This window comes from Amphibalanus amphitrite, unplaced genomic scaffold, assembly GCF_019059575.1.
Source record: "Amphibalanus amphitrite isolate SeventyFive unplaced genomic scaffold, NRLGWU_Aamphi_draft 000125F_arrow, whole genome shotgun sequence".
In the NCBI taxonomy this organism is placed as follows: Eukaryota; Metazoa; Arthropoda; class Thecostraca; order Balanomorpha; family Balanidae; genus Amphibalanus; species Amphibalanus amphitrite.
Genome location: NW_024881620.1, coordinates 628278 through 648727, shown reverse-complemented (window position 1 = coordinate 648727; position 20450 = coordinate 628278). Strand labels below are relative to the sequence as shown.

Below are 20450 nucleotides of genomic sequence, written 5' to 3'. Positions count from 1 at the left end.
ATCACCTTTGAAGGCCAAATTTCGGCCTCTGGGCATTACAACGCATCACCACATTTCAGTGACACAACAACAAAAAATCAATCACTTTCTTCCAACTTACCTAAAGGTCTGATCGACTTTCTAGCTCCTCCTGGCTCCTGGCTTCCAGATCCAGTTCAATCAGAACTCACGAAAGGATTGTCAGTTTTGTCACTGATTCACTTGCCTTTGCTTCAGTAGTCAGAACCAATTATCAACGCTCCTACAAAGTTTCTGGGGCCGATGGTCATGGACCTCACCCCAGTTGTGGCCCAGATGTGACGTCCCCCGTCCCAGTCGTCCGGTCCTCCCCTACTCCAGCGGTGGCCAAGGCCGCGCCGGTCCCCGCCACCGCTCAACCGGCGACGAGCGGGGACGAGCTGTCGCGCTGTCGCCGTTTTTCCTGCGTTGTCTATGGCGATTCACAACGCACCGGCTGTCGCACCGGCGGGATTTTTCAGCCCCAGCTGTCTACAAAGAGATGACGCTGTTAAATTTTTGTGCCGTGGTTCATAGTGGCTCTCTATGGGAAGACAGCTCTGATTTTAGCGGAAACGGCCTAGTTATCAATTTTAGGTGCATTAACTAAGATGCTCGAATCTGTCTCCTTATTCCTATGGCTGTCACCTACGCACGCAGGCGAGTAGCCGGTTTTTTTCACCTCTGTGAGCAACTCTGCGGCATGTTATGTCGCACACAGATGTAAAGTGAATAACGTTTATCAGGATCGGTCAAGCTGAGCTATTTTCAACATGTCTTAGCCTTCCTATCGCTTCATTATCATTGTAGGTATCGGTTTTTCATTATCTCTCCCGGTCATATCTCATCGGCACACGACGGCGTTAATGACCCAACAGTTATTGCCGATAATCCAGCTGTGATTAATGACATCATCACGATGTGGACCTTTGTGTTCCCAGTCCCTCTTCCCATCTCCTCATCTTCTCTACCTAGTTAGTTAGAACTTTGAACAGTCGAACGAGTAAGCTCACAGCCGTAAGCACTGAGCAGCCCTCTGAAGCTCAGCTGCAGGCTGCAGCTACCGGCACTGAGCTCAGCCGAGCTCGGCAGCTCGCCGGGCCGAGCGGACCGATTCGCCCGACAGACAGCCGGCCGGTCGGTCGGCGGCCGCCCACCGCCCGTGACGTCACCGGAGCGGGGTCGGAGCCGGCCGGCCGGCCGCGGCGGCCCTCAAGGTCACGCGGGTCACTGGGCCTGTTGGGCAATGCGCCGCCGCTCGGCGGACCCCATTGTAGCTGGACGTCGCAGAGGAGGGGGCTCGTGCCGGTGACACGACGGCCAGGGGTCAACGGCGATGGGCCGACCGCCGACATCGCGAGGCCACTCGCTGGCTTCGTGCGAGGGGAGGTTGGTAGGCGCGGCGAAATCAAACACAGTCGATGAACATGGCGTTGCAGTGGGGGAGGGAGGGAGGAAAGGAACCGGTTTAGCGCTGCAGCATACTTCCCCGGGCTGCCTGCTGACGAGCATTCAGAATTCCTTCACGGGGGGGGGGGGGGGGACGATTGCAGAGAGCCGGGAGCGTGGGAGAGACACCTCGGCAGAGAACGGGAGGTGGAAGCTGGAGAGAGTGTGGGAAATTGATAGACAGGGAGGATACCTACCAGGAATGTGCGATTGAACGCTGATTTCCGGGCGCTTGAAAAGTGTTAGAAAAGAGGTTTAAGTGCTGCGGCCATTCATTTCGTTGACAACTTGGTCTATCATGATCTTCAAGTGCGTCGTTACTTGCAACTGTCCATTACCGACTTTACTCGCCATAGACTACAGCCGTCGATTGGCATGTGGACAGTACGATGTAATATTATTGGAAGTTGCGATGCCCGACCATCTATCAAAAGTGGCAGAGCCCACGTAAACTATCTTTGTAGTTTGTTTTATTTAGCCCCAGCTATAGTTCAACGGTCAATATCATATACATGTATTTACGGAAGTGGGCTATTGTCTTTCATGCTTGATAGCGCATCCAGAGCGAAGAAGATATTTGGAACAGACTTCCGGTAGTGTCTGTTTGGTGGAAAACCATTCACCATCCTAAAAAATGTGAATCGTTTCATGCGCCGTCTATAACGTTTCAATTTTCGATGAATTATCTAGATTCTAGATTAAGATATGCCTATCTAACGCAAATCGATTTTCAGTCAATGCCTATGCCTAGGGATAGCTAATTTTCATTCTTTCCCCTATTCCCTGGCGCTTGAGGTCGAACATTTCTCCATGGTTCTCTCTCCCACCTTCGATCCGGTGTAGCCCCAAGAGACCACCACAACGCACCCTGCAGTAGCTGAACGGACCCCTCGCATTCCTTGTGGTGTGGCGGAACATTGGCTATACAGAACGCCGCGGAACTGAGTCATAGTGGTCATATCGCGCTAACGGCGAGTGAGTCACATACGTGGCTCTTTGTTGTTGTAAAGAGGGGAAAGAGAGGAGAGGGAAGGAAAGATAGAGAGAGGGAGAAAGAGAGAGAGCGAGACAGAACGAGAGAGAGAGCGAGAGAGAGCGAGAGAGAGAGCGAGAGAGAGAGAGCGAGAGAGAGAGAGAGCGAGAGAGAGAGCGAGAGAGAGAGCGAGAGAGAGAGCGAGAGAGAGAGCGAGAGAGAGAGCGAGAGAGAGAGCGAGAGAGAGAGCGAGAGAGAGAGCGAGAGAGAGAGCGAGAGAGAGAGCGAGAGAGAGAGAGCGAGAGAGAGAGCGAGAGAGAGAGCGAGAGAGAGCGAGAGAGAGAGCGAGAGAGAGAGCGAGAGAGAGAGAGCGAGAGAGAGAGCGAGAGAGAGAGCGAGAGAGAGAGCGAGAGAGAGAGAGAGAGAGAGAGAGAGAGAGAGAGAGAGAGAGAGAGAGAGAGAGAGAGAGAGAGAGAGAGAGAGAGAGAGAGAGAGAGAGAGAGAGAGAGAGAGAGAGAGAGAGCTGGAGTGGGGGATAATGGAAAGGGATGTAGGTAAGAGTTTTTTATAGTATTAAATCGAAGAAAGATGCTATACCTGCAGGCATGAAACGTGACGCTCACATTCAAAACGCATTTGCATGTGTCCTTGCATTTGTACGAGAGGATTTGTCATGCCTATATGAAAACATTTACATTTTTCTCTCGTTTCCAGGGTGTGCTGCCCGACTGCAAAGTCAGTAATTTCACCACCGACTGGAATAACGGTGTGAATCTGAACGCCCTGGTCGACTACTGCAAGCCGGGCCTGGCACCTAACTGGCAGAACCTCGATCCTACCAAGGGGTACGTATCTAACAATTTAATAAAGGACACGAGCAAAATGCATGACTGTTTAGTTCAGAGGCCTGTTTCACTAAAAGCTTGCGATTGCAAGTGTTTGAACTTTACAATTCATAAGTATTTTTGCAAACTATGTAAAATCGGATTTCACTAAACTTCATCACCAGCGGCACCTCCGATAAAAAGAGTTGGTAAATAAACTTGTAAACAGTAAAATTATTTGTAATCAAGAACTATAACATGTTACAGATATTGCTTCTTTTTATGCAACTATGTCTAGTATTCAGGTCAGAAATTGCAGGAATAAATTAGAAATAATGATGCTGTTTCTGAATGGTATAAATGATAGTTAACAATATCTTATTATTGAAAGAAAATAACACGCAAAACATTTGACAGCAGAAGACTGTTGAATGCAATTATGGCGCGCGAATGACAAAACATGACGATATTTATTTATTGCTCGTAGCTGGTTCGTAGGGATTGTGCTAAGTAAAAAAGAGCATATAATGACTCAGCATATCATATTTGTTTTGAATAATTGATTGCTTTGCATCATTGTACAAAAAGTAATAAAATTCCAAACGTAAGGGCCACTGGAATTTCGGGTTTGTAAGTACAACGTTTTCTTTCAAGTTTTTGGTCTTCGTGAAACAGAAAGTTTGCGATTTCGATGTTTCTTACAAACTTTTTTCTTGTAAAAAAGTTGGTAAATTTTAAACTCAAAATTCATGCCCGAAGGCTTCGTGAAATCCAAATTTCAAATGTTGGTAATTATTTCTTTTAAACTCAAGTTTTTTCTTTGTAATTACACACTTTATTTGTTAGTGAAACAGGCCTACGTCACTTTTTCAACAAATCTAGTAAAATGACACAACTAATCGTCATGATGACATTACCGAAAAAGCTCTGTCCGATCAACGAATGCACGCTCCGACTACATGTACAGTGCTTTTCCTGTGTCAAATACTGCATAGGTGAGCCTGGTGCCGGATGCGTCTTATTTGTTCCACCTGACTTACCATGCATCCGTCATTGCAGCGTGGAAAATAACCGTACTGCGATGACCCTCGCCAAGAAGCACTTCGGCATCCCGACGGTGCTGGATCCAGAGTACCTGTCGTCCCCGTATATCGACGAACTGTCAGGTTAGCACAGAATCCAAGATGCACTCTGATTTTGCAAATTTCGTGCATATGTTACATAATCATGTCGTACGTATGATGCGTTTTTGATCTGCCACATTTCACAAAATAATAAACATTTCAATTCGCAATGCGAGTGAAAGATGTTACATTACATAGCAAACCAAGAGTAACATTGGTAACCGGTGCAGTTAATAAGCCGATACAATATGTTTGCAACATCATGATAGCCATGCCATCATGCCATAAGAGCATATCACAGCCAAAATGTGGGAAGCCCCGGCGGCCGGTGATTGCGCCCTCATCAAAACGGAGTACAAGATGTGGACTTTGCATATTCGCAGAGGAATCGGTGATAAGATTCGCGCCGGTGCTGCTGTTATGCTCCGATCGCATGCTGGCAAAGGGCTAGGAACTTTTGAGTGGGGTCATTGGTGCAGTTTAAACGGGCAGATTACCTCATAGTTTCTGCTCTGATGGGGAGTTTGCCGTTGAGTTCCGGTCGGAGCGGACCGTGTGTCTGATCCTATACGCTATAGGCACTGCGTGTACTCGTATGGTAAGGTTTGTCATGGTCCGACTTCAAGTCCACGTATGACCACGAATTCTGGCCATTTCTGGCCTGCAGTGCTTTCGTTATGCCTATGCTTTTTATTTGTCATTCCTGCTATTCAAATTTCAAACGTTCCGACCAGGAGATTCATTCAGATATCCTCACATAGTTCAATGTCAGTTATTGTCAATATACTACAGATATGAACACAGAGAAGATCAGAATGTTGACTGTCGAACTCATGGCTGTACCCGAAGCCCTTATCCGACTCAATCGGTATAATTGCAATTTATATTCCTTAGCAATAATGCACGCGCCATGAGAACAAAACAATAGTTATCTGCCGACCTGGAAATGCTCAGTCGTCACATGTTCTTGAAGTTGTTTCTAAGCAACCGTATTTTATGGAAACTTATTGCATTATTTGCATTGTCTTCTGAATATCCGGCCTCTCCAAACACGACAACATTTTAATCTTCCAGACCTCCCCTCCAATAAAGAAACATCCGTCATGTGCTCCCACGCACCTCCCCAACCATAGCAACAACAATGATAATCCCGGTCATTATGCTAACCATACCCAGCGCGGACGGCACGAGACCGAATTTATCGAGGTCGGCTCGGAACGCACAGGAGCCTGTGGGCCCACCGGGACGATTTATGAGAGCTGGGTCACCGGGTTAAGGGCCACTGTGTTCAGCGCCCGTCAAGGTCACGTCGCTCCTGCCAACGACACGTTATTCATGGAGCTGCCAGACGTGAGAGGCTTCAGTCATAGGCAATGATGTGAACTGTGAGAGGTACCGCAAAGTGAGGGAAATTACAGGCGTTTTGATGGGTATGCTGATTAATTTATGCGTCACTTACTGACGTTTAGCGGTCTAAGAATCTCATGGGTTAAGCAAAACGGTACCGTTTTCCACGAGATATGTGAGGCTCAACTGCATTACTTGCAATCTTTTGCTGAAAATCAACGGTTTTCGGGTCGTTGCTTTTCGATGTAAAACAATCCATGTATCATTTTCATGCCGATGTGATTTTTACTTGCATGATTGCAGTCTCCAAAATGATACACCGATATCTATTGATCAGACACCTATTTTTACTTCTCGCTTCTTTTCATGTTTTCTGCTGTAGCTAAGGTCTTCTGTAGTTTAATCACTTAAAGTGACCATCCCACCTTAACATTAGTTTTGAGTTGAGATAGCCAAATTGGTGGCCATGGCCTGAAAATACCGGTTTGGGCACTCACAACATCGAAAAATGCTTTAATTCGGAGATATGGAATTTCAAACTTGCAGTTTTCGGATTCTAAGGGGCTAATGCATTGGCATGCCCCCTTAGAATTTGTGACGTCAGCGGAGGTCTAACAGTTTTTAAATCTTTTACTAAAACGTTTGGTAGCACGCGGTGGTATATGCTGCTTTGCGCGCAACAAATGCCGCACTTTCAAATAAAGTCGCTAGGAACAGCGGAGATCCCAAAAAGTAAACAAAAGTAAAAGTCTAATATCTTGAAAACCGGTGAATATTTTTCGATGAAATTTGGTACATATTCGTTTTCGCTCTTTCTGAACCGAGCGACATCACTTTCATGCCAATTCATTAACTTTTTTGAAGGTGGGAGGGTCCCTTTAACACGCGCAGTGGAAGGGGGGGGGGGGTGGATTTCGCCCACCCCTCCTGTTTTTCGCCAATAACTCGCGCCGCGAGCATAATATCAATGTGAAATTTCGGCTACCTGTCCAGAATTGAATTGCGGATCTTCTCGTGCAAAAAGTAAGGAAATCGGTTCACAACTTTTCTAGTAATAGCGGTGTAAAGTCAAACATCCTGCCGCCGCCGCGGCGCGGCGGCGCGGCGGCCGGCGCTAGCCGTTACGCGCCGCCTGAATTGTAGACTGTGCCGGGGCGGGACGGTTCCGTCTTTACATCGCGCTCCTTACCGCTGACTATATTAGATTCGCGTCAAATTCGGTAAGAAGACTGAGAAATGTACAGGCAATCATATGGTCAAATAATTTTGAAAATCGGCCGGTAACAACTTGAGTTATGAGTGTGTAAACACAAAATTGTGATTGCCGCGTTTCCCGCGTCGGCCGATGCCGCTTCAGCCGTCGACATCTTACCCTTAGCAGGCTTCTAACTGCCATATTTATTGTTGGATTATCTAGAGATTCACCATACATACTCAAAAATGTTTGTTCTTTCGTATAGCGAAAGATTAAAAAAATTCGGCCGGTAACTTTTTGAGTTATCGGCGTGTAAACGCAAAAAAGTCGCTCATATGGCAGATTTGACCACATTTGACCTCATTTGACCTTGAAGCTATTGACCTAGGGTCATGAAATTCACACACAACAGAGTTCCCCATGGCCCCCACCTACCCTCCAAATTTCGTCTTTCTAGCTCCAGTGGGAGCTGAGATCTTAGGGGGGGGGGGGGGCGACATCCGCCCCCCCCTTCCACTGGGCGTAGTACTCGCAACCCTTCCACTGCGCGTGTTAAATAGGCGTTATGATGCACAGCACCCGTAACTGACCAGTTTCTCTGACTCCGTGGATCCTGTATCACCATTCACACCATGACTGACCTCGCCTCTGTGCCCCGCAGGTATGACGTACCTGTCCTACTTCATGAACAAGGACGGACCCGGCTACAAGTCGACACTGGACTGGGTGCGGCGAGAGCTTCCTGATGAGCGCATCAACAACTTCACGGTACGTACTGCAACATCTCGCACGGCGTCAGCCAAGTCCAAACGCGTCCCAGTTTCACAAAGTCTGCTCTATATGGTTTGGGCAGACGTTTCTCAGAAGTAACTGATCCCACTGTTGAATGACCTGTTTGATATTGCTGTACCCGTTCATTGGTAACGTGCTGGGATACAGTCATATGGTTTTACGCTGGCTAGTGCGTTGTATCAATGATTTTACGACACGGCTGCATTGTAATTAAAACGTAAGTACGTGGAATCACATTAACGCATCACTTTATTGCGACTATCTCGAAGGAATCGTGTACCCTCAGACTGAGCGAACCTCGCACGATCACATCGCCACTCGTGGAGCACAGTTCCTATCGATTATATTAAGTACACAACATATGAGTTACAATGATAGGCAGAATACTTCTGGCTAATCAGCTAGGTTTTCATCGCTGCATGCGCTCACAGGGCTTATGAATCATCCGTACGCTTGTCCCTCTGAGTGTTCACTCGCCTCTTATCGCTTCCACAGTCCGACTGGAACGACGGTGTCAAGCTGAACAAGCTGGTGAAGAACCACGGAGGTCGTCTTCCGCCGCCTGAGAACCTCAGCCGTCGTCCTGACAACTGGGAGGACAACATCCAAAAAGGTGAGAGGGCTAGGAGTAGGTATGGCATTCCGAAGGGTGAGAGTCTATGTATGAGGACGGATTCTAGAAAAGTAAGAAAAGAATTGTATCTTTTTTTGTTATGCTTCTTACGATATCAATGTGTCCCTCCTCGTGTCAGTCAATAAAATGAAATCATTTTTATTGTTACGACTATTTATAACACATATTCGCCGCTGGTTTCATCTTCTCTTTTTAGTGTCCCCCACCGCTATTCTGCAAACCCTCCCGCCGATACATTCTCATAAAACGGTACCCTTTTTGTTACACTAACGGTGCATGCCTCAGCAACCTTTGTCAACCGTTGCATTTCGCCGTTCAGAGGGTAGTTCACCGTTCATCTGTATCGTTCACAACCGGTCCGGGGCGGCTGCCGAGTGTCGAGTCTCAGACGGCCGACGCCCTAGTGATAGCAGTTCGGCTAACGGTTCCTGATTTATCTGTTTGCTACCTCTGCTCCATTGCTACTTTCTCCTGCACACCAGACGGACTCCAGACCCGCGTCCGGCTTCCATTATAGCCTTGATCCGATCAGAAACGTTGCTAAAAATTCCTTCCCAGATCCCATTAAACACCACACCTTTCTTCCTTGTTCGGGCAATCTACAATGGAAGCTATCGCATTGCATCTTTTATTAGATTCTGCTTTGAAATAGGCGTATTAGCAGCATGAAATCGATAGCTTGCCCTATAGTTCACAGATAGTGTTCCGCTCATTTTAAGCCATCGTCCGTTAGTACCTACTTTGCTATCACATGGTGTATGACAAGGTACAATGCTTTCATCAAATGACATATCCCCACATCAGTGCCTCCACATTCCAACCGCTCGGCCTTAACACTACCCCCTCCCTCGCCCCTCCCCACAGCGGTGGACGCCGGTAAGCGGCTGGGCGTCCCACCCCCTCCGCTGACGGCCCGTGACCTGGCTGACCCCGAGGTGGACTACATCGCGCCCATGTCGTACGTGGCGCGCTACATGTGGCTGCCGCGGAAGGAGGTGTCACAGAACCAGCTGCGCGCCTCCTGTACCACCAAGGCCATCCGGGTTGGCGATCAGGTGTGTGTGTGTGAGGGCTGGCCGCAGTGGGAGGGCTCGACAAGTGGGTCTGTGAGCTTGAGTGGATAACCGCAAGTTGTTGTTTCATTAGACAAACACTATTCGTTAGAATTGTGTTTTTCTATATTTGAAGGGGAAGATGCTATGCTTGGGTGTGTGCCTGAATGCTAGATACTAGATAGCTAGGCAGTTTCTCATCAAATTCTGGTTGATGATCGAGATTGAGAACATGTTGCTTGAAGCTATAGTTCGTTTTTTTTCAAAAGGGCGCTGGCTCAAAGTTCAATATCGAAGCTCTCACGTGAGTTTTGGCAGCTTCAGTGTCTGGCGAAGAATTTCTTGCCGAAAAAATAACCGATTTCAAATTGTGCACGGTAAGTAGCTGGAAATTGTTTCTTAAAAATGAACATACTATGATGACGTCACTGGTGGCAGCAGGCACCCAAATGTCCGTGCAATGGGACAAGTGTCAACGAATTTGGGTGAAACTTAGTTTTTCACTGTTGCCGAGCTTATAATCGAGTAAGCAGTTCCGTCCATGATAGTTATAAGTTACATTGCAATACATGTTCGACAGTATGACGTCACCACTGTTCTCATCTATAGTTCCAAAACGCACATATGGAAACTATCGGGAAGAAATCACATGTTAAAATTAGTCGACGTTCGATTTTCTCAGGTTCAGTTTTTAGATTGGTAATATTACTAAGTGCTCGAGCGAGGAACATATTGAATATAATTAGATAAATAAAAGAAGTTGACCTTTTCCTCGACATCAAAAATGTAAAAAGCCGAATAACATATTTAAAAAAACGGTGAGCTTTCGGCCACTGGCCTTTATCAAACCAACGTGATAACAATGTATTTTTTATTTATCTAATTAGGTTCAGTTTTTGCTCGTTTTGCTCGCTAAAACACGTGCTTGTTCGAAAAACATACTTGGAGCCAGCGTCCTTTCGAAAAAAAACGAACTATAGTTCGATGTTAACTTAGCTTACGATCTTCCAATACTGTAAAGAGGAAACATTTACTCTTGGAGCGTAGCGAATGTGTCTTTAATGAGCGAGTGTATGTAGGTCTAACTCTGACCCAACGTGTGCGCTTTCTTGACCTCCGTCTCTAGGTGAACTTCCGTCTGGAGTTTGACGGTGCTCCGGTGGACCCCTCGGAGCTGCGGCTGGACGTGCTTGGGCCCGGCTCCAGGACCTCTCGTGTACAGACGCGGCCGGACGACACGGGTATCACGTGCAGCTTCACACCGGATGTTATGGGACAACACCAGGTGAGACAGGGGATGCATTAGGTGAAATAACGGGGCGGTAAGGTGAAATAGGAGACTCTAAGACAGTATCTGTTCTTAGTGTGAGGCGAGAGATGAAAACATAGAACAATGCCAAGTGAGGTGTAAGAGAGGCTAGGGAACGTAGGTAGGTAAATTATCGCTGAAAGACACCATAAAGGAATCAGTGTCATTCTTGAGCTGGAAGACAGAAGTTATGAATTAGCTCTTAATCCTCCCATAGTGCACGACAATGCATACCGGGAGCGCTGCATGTCGCAGACTGTACGTTATATGGGCGTGCTAACAGAGCAGGCAAGGAGCTTCTATAAACACGCATCAAGTAGCACGAAGTGAGCCACCATCTTTGCTTGCGAATGCACCGTGAACCACAGATCATCGTCCGACCACGGAACATCCTGCTGATACTGATGGTCTGATACTGAGGTCTGACGTGAGGATGATATGCCATCTCCTGATGGGAAGACTAGCTACATACCAGTGGAACAATGCCAGCCCACCCATGACCAGCCCGGTCAGTCGGCGGCGGGGAGCCTCCTCTAACGGGCTTAGCCCGATGTACCGTGAGACCTGAGACCACCGCCAGCAGCGCTCCGTCCGTGGTGGCTTTGTTCTGTGCTCCGATTACGTCATGTGTGTTTTGTGCGGAGTGCCGTTATGAGTTGCCCAAGCATCTGATGATTGTGATTAGGGACCGGTTCTGGTCTGTGCAAAACTCGATAACAAGTTTCCTGTTCGGCCATTTTTGTGTTGACTTGCTTCACACAATCAACTCACCGTTCCGTGCTTCTATCCTCAGGATACTGAAATCCTTCTCCTCCACGCCGCAACCCCCTTCCGGGCTGGACAGGCAACTTTATCTCATGCGGGCTGCTCCCTTGGAGCGGCACCGCTGCTCCCGAGGGAGCGCACCCCGTAGCCGGGTGCAGTGAGTGCCTTGGGGCTGGGTGGCCTGTCCTCTGGACGGGCTCAGCCCCGGCGACTCACTAGGGTGCCTGCCCAGACCAATGTCTCCCCCTAATTCCTATCATCCTTCCGGCTCTGCAATGGTCTTGACGACCGAAAGGGCCTAACCCAACAAAAAGAGAAAAAAAAGAGAAAGAGAAACACAATCAACGAAGAGGGTCGCTCGCCAGAAATGCCGAGCTATGATAGATAGATATGACATTTTCATGACATGAAATCCACCACAATAATCGTCTGCTATATCACCGATCTAACAAAAACTTGTCCAATGCCTGTGTCGCTGTGTAATCGTACTTACGCCCAACCTTTTGACGAGTCTACCAAGTTCCGTTCCAAACGCGCTGGTCTACACACAGTGTATGTCTAATTCACGCTGTCTGTGACGTCTCAAAGGTACGGGTTTACCACGAGAAGGAGCTGGTGGAGGGGTGTCCGTTCAGCGTGCGTGCCGTACCGCTCATCAGCCTCCAGCCCCGGCCGTCCGGGATCGACCCCTGCGCGCTTGGCTCCACCGTCGAGGTGCTGGTAAGTAGCGGCCAAAATTCATATCAGGTAGGGCAAAGAATGGGCGTGTATCCGTAACAGGGCGGCTTTGAACTTAGAATGCTTCCCTATCGCCGTGATAAAAATATAATCTTTTCAAACGCACATTTAAAGTAGCCAACAGGCGGCAGCGTGCGTCTTTCTTTCGTCTGGAGATGAATTTCGTCATGGTATTAATTTGTGCGTACAGCATAATTAAATTTGTGCTGCATCCTCTCGCTCTATTTGACCTATATCATGGCCTGTCTCCCTTCTCTCAGATAAACCCGTCGGAGGCGAGTGACGGCCGGATCATCGTGACGGCCTACTCGCCGCTGCACCGGCCCCTCGACTGTCCCGTTTCGTGCACGGACGGCGTCTACTCGGCCAAGTTTCAGCCGGACGAGGTCGGCGAGTGGAAGATCCACGTCACCTACGAGGGACAACACATCCAGGGATCGCCCTTCAACTGCTTCGTCTACGACCCGCACGCCGTTCGGGTGGGTGGCTGGAGAACGAGATGGGTTTGGACTGGAGTTTCATGTGTGGATCGGCTGTAACCTTTGGCAAAAAGAGTGTGAGATTGATGTTTGTTTCTCGCATGACCTTTTACAACGCTTTGCTATATTTTTACGATAAAAAATGATCAACGTCATTCGTCCTTCACCGAAACGGCCCATCTCGAAAGTCTTGAGCATCAAAGTTTCACCGATGATGTATCATTAAGCTGCCTTGAAGTCCCCATCAACGCATATTTCTGCCGCTCGCGGTAACCGCTTTGTTCGACCCCTGCTGATCGTACCACTGACCAATGACCATCGATGCTTAGTACTCTTGACAGCGGAACTGACCGAAACTGACCACTGCTGACGACTGACCACCCCGACCTCCCCGGCTAGGTGGGAGAGCTGGAGGGTACCGAGCCGGGACGGCCGTTCACATTTATCGTGGACGCCCGAGACGCCGGCTGGGGTGAGGTGAAGACTGACATCGTCTGGGAGCAGCGCTCGCTCCACCACACGGTCACAGAGATTGAGAAGGAGATGTACCGAGTCACGGTCACGCCACCCGAGTACGGAAAATACCGCGTCTATATCTACTTCAACGGTGTGGAGATCAAAGGTTCGTATGTGATAAAAAAGTTAAAGTGGTGGAAGGATTGAATTTGGGTCATAGGATGGGTAAGCTGAAATAAAATGCGTGTGTATTCAACATGTAGTCGTTCTGAAACTACATGAGCTTTTCCCAATGCAGTCTTTCGCGTCTAGACAGGCTTTTTAAGATGGTGTGATTAAAACACATTGTCAATGTCATCACCCGTTCTCCTACCGACAGGATGTCCATTCAAACTCCGTGTCGACAAGAACGGCAAGCACTCCATCACCAAGCGGTCTGCCAACACGGCAGTCAACGCCAGCCGACTGAACGAGCTGAACAGCCGGCTAAAGGCCTCGCCGCCGCCGCGCGTCAAAAACCCCGAGGAGGATGTCCAGTTCATGAGGTCCACCCTGGAGGAGATGAAGAGTAAGTGACACTGCATGCTGGAGGTGGTTGGTGCTGGGGATAAACTGATGCTAACCGGTGTATTGATAAAAGTTATCCGACATTTGTGTGTGGATGAATGCAGCAAGCCAAAACGCACAAAATGCTTAGATGTCCTCAATGGCGATAATCTTGCAGGCTGGCGGAATTTGAAACGACCCCTTTTGTAATGATGACGTGTTCATTTTACATCATGCTGGTTAATTCAAGAAGGCACTTACTTTTATCTCAATTTAAATTGCTAAAAATAATAAATCTGATGTTTAGTCCCGTTTGCGTCCAAAAAATATGAAACAGCCCACACGGCTAAAACATTAGATATATTGGATGGGCCTATGGCGTTATATATATGATAACGCTGCGCTATTTTTCTACCTTTGTAGAACTGAAAATATTGAATTATATCTATAAATGATCAAATTAAACTCTCAGTAACATGACAACCAAACGACTACTCTAGCCTCATATAGCCGATAACTCTGTTTAACCCTGTTAACTCGTTCCGATGGAGCGTTAACCGTTACCACTCCGTCTCTGAGGGGGCGTGTCTGTCTCTCTAACCGGGCCACTAACGCGCCTCTCCGTCTGTAGGTGGGTTGCACCTTCAGACCACTCCGAAACACGCGGACCCGTACCGCTATCGGGCCGACGCGCAGCTCTCGCCACCAGAGGGCGCGCGCCACCTGAGCGAGTGGTACCGCCAGCAGCGGGACGGCAGCGTCGGCCGCCGCTCGCCGCAACCGCACTTCACGTCCCGCGCCGACCACTACGTCAGCGCGCCGCCGCCAGGACGGTCACGGTCCCGGTCCGGGTCAAGGTCACGGTCTCCGTCGCCGGCCGGAGTGAACTACACCTCGAGGACAGATCGGTACATCAGCAGTGAGGTGCGGCCGACCAGCCCCCGGCCGAGGTCGCCCAATAACTACACCTCCAGCTACTCGACCAAGACGGAGAGGTTTTCGTCTCTCCCACGCGGCAGGAGTCCTCCACTGACCACTACACACACCACGAGGTACTCCAGTCTACCACGAGCGACGAGTCCACCCCCGTCAAGCACCAGCTACACCACGAGGACAGAGCGGTACCTGTCCTCCGAGCGGAGGGGTCCCAGTCCTCCGCCGGGAGGAACTCCCTCCAAACTGGAGCGCTCGATCGGGGCCGGTCCTCGCCATCACTCGCCTTACACCAGCCGGCTAGACCACGAACCGGCACGGCCGTCCAGCCCGCCGGCAGTCCGGACTCTGACCACACGCACTGAGCACTACTCTTCTAGCCAGCGCAGTGTGTCGCCGCGGCCGGAGGCGCCTAACTACACCACCTCCCGGGAGCGATACCTGAGCCCGCGCCGGAGGTCACCCTCGCCACCAGCCACGTCCACGTACACGCGCCACGTGGAGCGCCACGAGCGGCACGTGCAGAGGCGGAGCGACAGCCCAGAGAGTGGCGATTCGCCTCCGCGCCGCGCCGCCTCGCCGCCTCTCTACTCAAATACGGTACAGTACCGACCGGAGAGACACGAGCTCTCGCAGACACTGCTCAGTACGAGACATGTGAGCTCGACAGAAAGGAGGAGCACGAGTCCGATGCCGCCGAGGGGGAGGGATGAGGTAGACTCGCCTCGGCCTCTGCCGGGCCGGCCCAGGGTGACGCGACGACTGGTGGAGGAGACGGAGATCGATTACGTCCTGCCGAGACGGTCGTCACCGTCGACGGACTCGAGTCCGGACCGACGAGGCACTCCCGGCCGGCTTCCGTCGAGACCATATAACGATCACCCAGAAAGGGAGACGCCAGAAAGGTTTATCTCGACGAAGACACATCGAGTGCCTGGTCGGGAGAGCCCAGAACCGAGATACACACCAGACAAATACACAACGACAAAGACGTACAGAAGTCGTCCCCGAGACAGTCCAGAGCCTCGGAGTACCTCGGATACATACACGTCAACCACAACCAAAACTCATCGAACGCACCAGTGGGAGAGCCCAGACGACAGGTCACCGCCCGATCGACACACCACAGTCAAAACATACCGGCCAAAGGAGAGGGACAGTCGCGAGCCGACGCCCGACTATTACACCACGAGCTCTGTGACTCGCGAGTACCGCTCGGAGGACCGACACACTCTGGACCGCAGGACGTACCCGGAGACGTTCCCGGAAACATTCCCTCCTCCCCGGGTGCCCAGGTCGGACGAACGTTCCACCCCAGAACGGAGACCAGACGTGCTGGAGAAGTACACAGCCCCCAAACCGTACCGGCCTGATGAGCGAGACACTGTAGACCGGCGCTCCGCGCCAGAGACCTACACCAGCTCGATGACACGAACGTCGCGGAGGACTACAGAGGAGCGTACTGGTACCGAGAGACTGGCTGTGCCGGGAAAGACGACCCAACTGCGATCGCTATCGCCTCGCTCTGAGCCGCTGCGGCGAGTTGACCGGCCCGAACCGGAAGCACCCATCAAGAAAACTTCCAAAGTCGTGCGGAATGGTATCGCTCGCCCTGCGGACGACCCCAACGCGCTGCTGGATGATCAAATCCAGAACGTAACAGAGCGTTACTTCGCTCCCGGTGAGGCGCTGCCTAGGAGCGACCAGCTGCTGCGGCGTAGCTCGCCTCCTCCCTCACCCCCAGACGCCTCTCAGGCGCTGGACGTGCGCCGTCCACCGCCTGGGGGTAACTACGACGACCTCAAACAGCTGTTCGAGCGCTGCCCGAGCGCCGTGCGGCGCGAGTCCACCGAACCCGAGCCGGGTCTGCGGCTCGTGCGCGAGACGAAACGCCTCGAGGACGGCCGAGAGGTGACCCGAGAGGTGGAGGAGTACACGGACGAGAGGCGGCACTCGCACTCGCGCGTCGAGCGCTACAGGATCTCACAGCCGGGCTACGAGGCCACTAGCTTCCACTCGCTGAAACGGACGATCGTCAAAGGTACGACCAAGCGGTGGCGGCGAACTGGAGCTTGCAAGGCTTCTAATCCAGAGTGGCGTACTGTGGCTCTCGGTTCTTTCTCGCTTCCCAGCCTGTTTCTGCGGTCTCATGCTCGGCATTCTCGGTGTGGAGGCGGTTCGTCGATTGCTCGAAGCTGAAATGGTTCTGTACTGTGCACTTCTGCAATGACATTTTGGTGGCAAATAATGGCTTGGGCTAACTCTTCCTACTAACATACCTCCTTTACCCCCAGTACGAGCTCTAGTGTCTTTGCAAAGCAGAGAGTAGACAAGATACATGTATGGCTTTGCTTCGTAGCTAGTAGTACATAGATGTGCTGAGTTTGTGCCAAGCTTCCTAGGGGATAGTTCAGTGCCTGATCTGGTTGCTGATGGCATTGCATTGTGGTTAATGCTGTCGCCTGCCTCGAACTATTCAGGAGTTGTCTTCTGTGTGTTTTCAGATCACCAGGTGATTCGTGCCGCTGATTACGACGAGAAGAGGAAGGCGATCGACCAAGTCACCAGCAACACGCTCAACTTCAACCAGATGAACCTGGACGGTCGGTCATTGACGATTACATCCGAGGGCTGTGATGTCGTATTAGACTCATATTCACAGAAAAACCCAGATAGCTATGTAAAAACAAAGGACGCATAAATATTCGTATTTTACTACGATAGATGGCTTTTGCGTTGAATAATTGAAGTCTATGAACCTAAAGCAAGTTGCATACCAGATGAATGCCCGTTACCTTTGTGATGGATCGACCCTTGTGTGATGGTCTTTGTGAAGGATGTAAAATGTAAAATTTACCGTTTATTGTTATGTCTTTTCATGATTACTCAGGCACTATCTGCCTGCCTTGGCAGCCTATATGCCGTCCCATACAAGCACAAGCCCTAATTAAATTTTGTCTTTACCAACTCGCAGAATGGAACGTGCGAGATCGCTCCAGAAGCCATTCCTCGTTCGAATACGACTACGACCCGGCTGCGCACATCAAGCACATCATCAAATCAGGTCAGTCTGGAGTGGGTGCCGTTTTACTTGATAAAGTTTGCTAGCTTTTCAAATGACAATAAGGACATATGATCATTTGTATACCCAGTAATCAAATTTTAGGGTTGAAAGACCCAGCAAGCATGCAGGCATGCAATTAACGGTTCATTCTTTTCATTTAAGTACACTGTTGAGTCTTAGACTAACAGCTTACGCCACTCTCCCTCGTTTTACAGCGCGACCCGACTTCGACCCATCATCAGCCGAGAAGATCCATGTGCCGCGGGCAGACAGGGACAAGAGCGGGACACTGGACCGCTCTGGGACGTTGGACCGCTCTGGAACGCTGGATCGGTCTGGGACGCTGGACAGATCCACTCTGGATAGATCCACGCTCGACAGATCCACACTGGATCGCTCAACCCATGACCGCTCCACGTATGACCGTTCTACCATCGATCGATCCACCACTGACCGTTCTACCATTGACCGTTCTACTATTGACCGTTCTACCATTGATCGGTCTACAATCGACCGGTCCACCATCGAGAGGACGGAGAAGTTTGAGCGCCACTCGGACTCCGTGAGGGGACACTCGGAGTCGCTCCGAGGACTCGAGGAACAGGTGAGGAGGCGAGGATAAGATGGAACTTGGAAGCTCAATAAGAATGAGTGGCAACAAGCCGAAGTATATGTATACAATTTTCAAAGTTTTTTTCCCTACGTAATCATGTGCAATGCCGCAAGTGATCTAATAGGTGACATTTTTTTTTTCATTTGCTCACAAGCTATAAAGCTACATCCTGTTTGCAACTTGCAGCTAGCATTCCGTTCAGTCACAATCAATGACTGAAGTTAAATGATCTCAAATGTCTCCTGTTTACAGGTGATGCAGTCGTCGTCGCGTCTGCTGCAGTCAGCTGTCCACTCTGACGTCACTACCACCCATGGTGACGTCACGGTGCGCGGAGCCGGTCTGCGCACAGTGCCCGTGTCACGGCCCGCCGAGTTCTTCATTACGGGCCCGCCGGGCACTGCCAAACATGACATACGGGTCACTATCAGAGGTCAGTAAAACTGAACCCAGTCGTCTCGATCCCTGTAAATCTGTATCAGTCTATAATTCTATATCCAGGATAATGGATTACAATAAACGGTCAGTCATGCCATTAGATATATCGCAAATGACACTGGATGACAATGTTGCCATTATTCAGATCATACACTTTTCGCATTTATGCAATGTCTCCGATTATATAGCGCGTCTAGCGGAAAGCCATAGCCATTCGTTGTTCCCGATTGTATCTCACATACCGTTTCTTCCCTCAGATCCGTCAGACCGACGCGTACCTTGCACTGTTACAAAGTCTGGAGACGAATTCGCCTTGAAATATCTGCCACAGGTACCTAAGCGAAGAAGCACTCTTGTCTGATTTTCCAAGTCATGCTAAATCACCCCTCTTTACTGTTCCTGGCTTACACCTAACCGTTCATACTCGTACTGTAATGTTTGTCTTTTGGTTGAAGGGATTTTCTCATTTTACGTTGACATTTTATTGAAATTGAATTCACCTGCTTTCGTTTGATCATATATAAGCAAGTTAAGTGGAGCCGTAAGGGCCATCCACCCTATACCGGCACCCAGCCAACCCTCTCACCCCCCCCCCCCCCTCCCTCCCCCCATTTCAGACGGTCGGCGACCACGAGGTGGACATTGAGCTGCGCGGTGACCCGGTGCCCGGCTCTCCACTGGTCAGTAGCGTCTACGACACGTCCCAGATCAGCGTGGCCACCATCCCCGACGGCACCGTCGGGCGGCCAGTGCAGTTCGAGAGTGAGTCGCTGGAGTGACTGGGATAAGATAGGGGTTAGATGAAGATGTGGTCGGTGAGTGGTCACTTTGAAATAGGTGGCTGAAAGAGCTGAAGGATAGTGTGTTAAATGTCGAGCGCTTCATTGCTACACATGTGATACCAGGTAAATTTAATAAATTAATGCGGCATGTTATACGATACCTGCAAAACTAAGGCTCTCAAAAAGTATGCAATGGCTCATTTACAGCTAACCTCGTTCTCAGCGTGTCTGATCCTTTCCTCGCATTTTTATCTCGTCTCCTCGATACATTATCCTGCACCGACAGGGAAGGTTCACAGCTGACCCGTAACCCCTCTGCTCCCCCCTCAGTTGATGGCTCCCGCGCCGGCGCCGGCAACCTGGAGATTCTGGTGAACGGCGGTCACGTGACCTCGTACGTCAAGGACCTAGGCCAGCAGCGGTTCATGGCCTCGTTCGTGCCACACTATGCCATGAAACACGTGATCGAGATGAAGTTCAACGACGAGGACGTGCCAGGTCAGTCCCGGGTGCTACTGTATTGTGCCTTCGAGTCCCGGATAGTGTGCATCTCCGAGGTTACCATGAGAACCCAACGTTATCCGGATAAACCACTAGAGTATGAGTCAACTACGTAGGAATGTGTCATATATTTTCAGTAACCTTTCCCAGTGGTGGATAGTGCTTTTTTCATTGAGCGACAAAACATATGCATCCATTGTAAGCATGATACCTGTTTCAACGCTTCTGCCTATTTGTGTTAGTGCATGTCTGTCCATTTTAAAAGCCGTCTCTACAAGAAGACTCAGACGGGGCTTCTGAATAATGGTTTTCCTAAGCGGGGGAAATTGCCTTATGCGTGAGAATATTTCGATAAAGTTCTACAACCGCTACAAATTGTGGGCATCTCCCACTATTTCCTCATATTGTAGATTGTAATTCAGATATTTTGCGTGTACTT

The 20450-nt window shown here is 49.9% G+C and overlaps 1 protein-coding gene across 1 annotated transcript in view; it reads left to right on the top strand.

Moving 5' to 3' along the window:
- Window positions 1-20450, top strand: part of LOC122381709 (filamin-B-like) — a 95655-nt gene that overhangs the window by 13949 nt on the left and 61256 nt on the right. Inside the window, exons 3-19 of the mRNA XM_043366198.1 lie at window positions 3134-3264; window positions 4303-4409; window positions 7571-7677; window positions 8197-8314; window positions 9200-9390; window positions 10514-10672; window positions 12050-12181; window positions 12460-12678; window positions 13078-13300; window positions 13514-13702; window positions 17118-17216; window positions 17588-17677; window positions 17893-18281; window positions 18543-18723; window positions 18986-19002; window positions 19346-19490; window positions 19841-20008. Of these exons, the coding sequence (XP_043222133.1) occupies window positions 3134-3264; window positions 4303-4409; window positions 7571-7677; window positions 8197-8314; window positions 9200-9390; window positions 10514-10672; window positions 12050-12181; window positions 12460-12678; window positions 13078-13300; window positions 13514-13702; window positions 17118-17216; window positions 17588-17677; window positions 17893-18281; window positions 18543-18723; window positions 18986-19002; window positions 19346-19490; window positions 19841-20008 (2665 nt within the window). The remainder of the gene's footprint in view (window positions 1-3133; window positions 3265-4302; window positions 4410-7570; window positions 7678-8196; window positions 8315-9199; window positions 9391-10513; window positions 10673-12049; window positions 12182-12459; window positions 12679-13077; window positions 13301-13513; window positions 13703-17117; window positions 17217-17587; window positions 17678-17892; window positions 18282-18542; window positions 18724-18985; window positions 19003-19345; window positions 19491-19840; window positions 20009-20450) is intronic.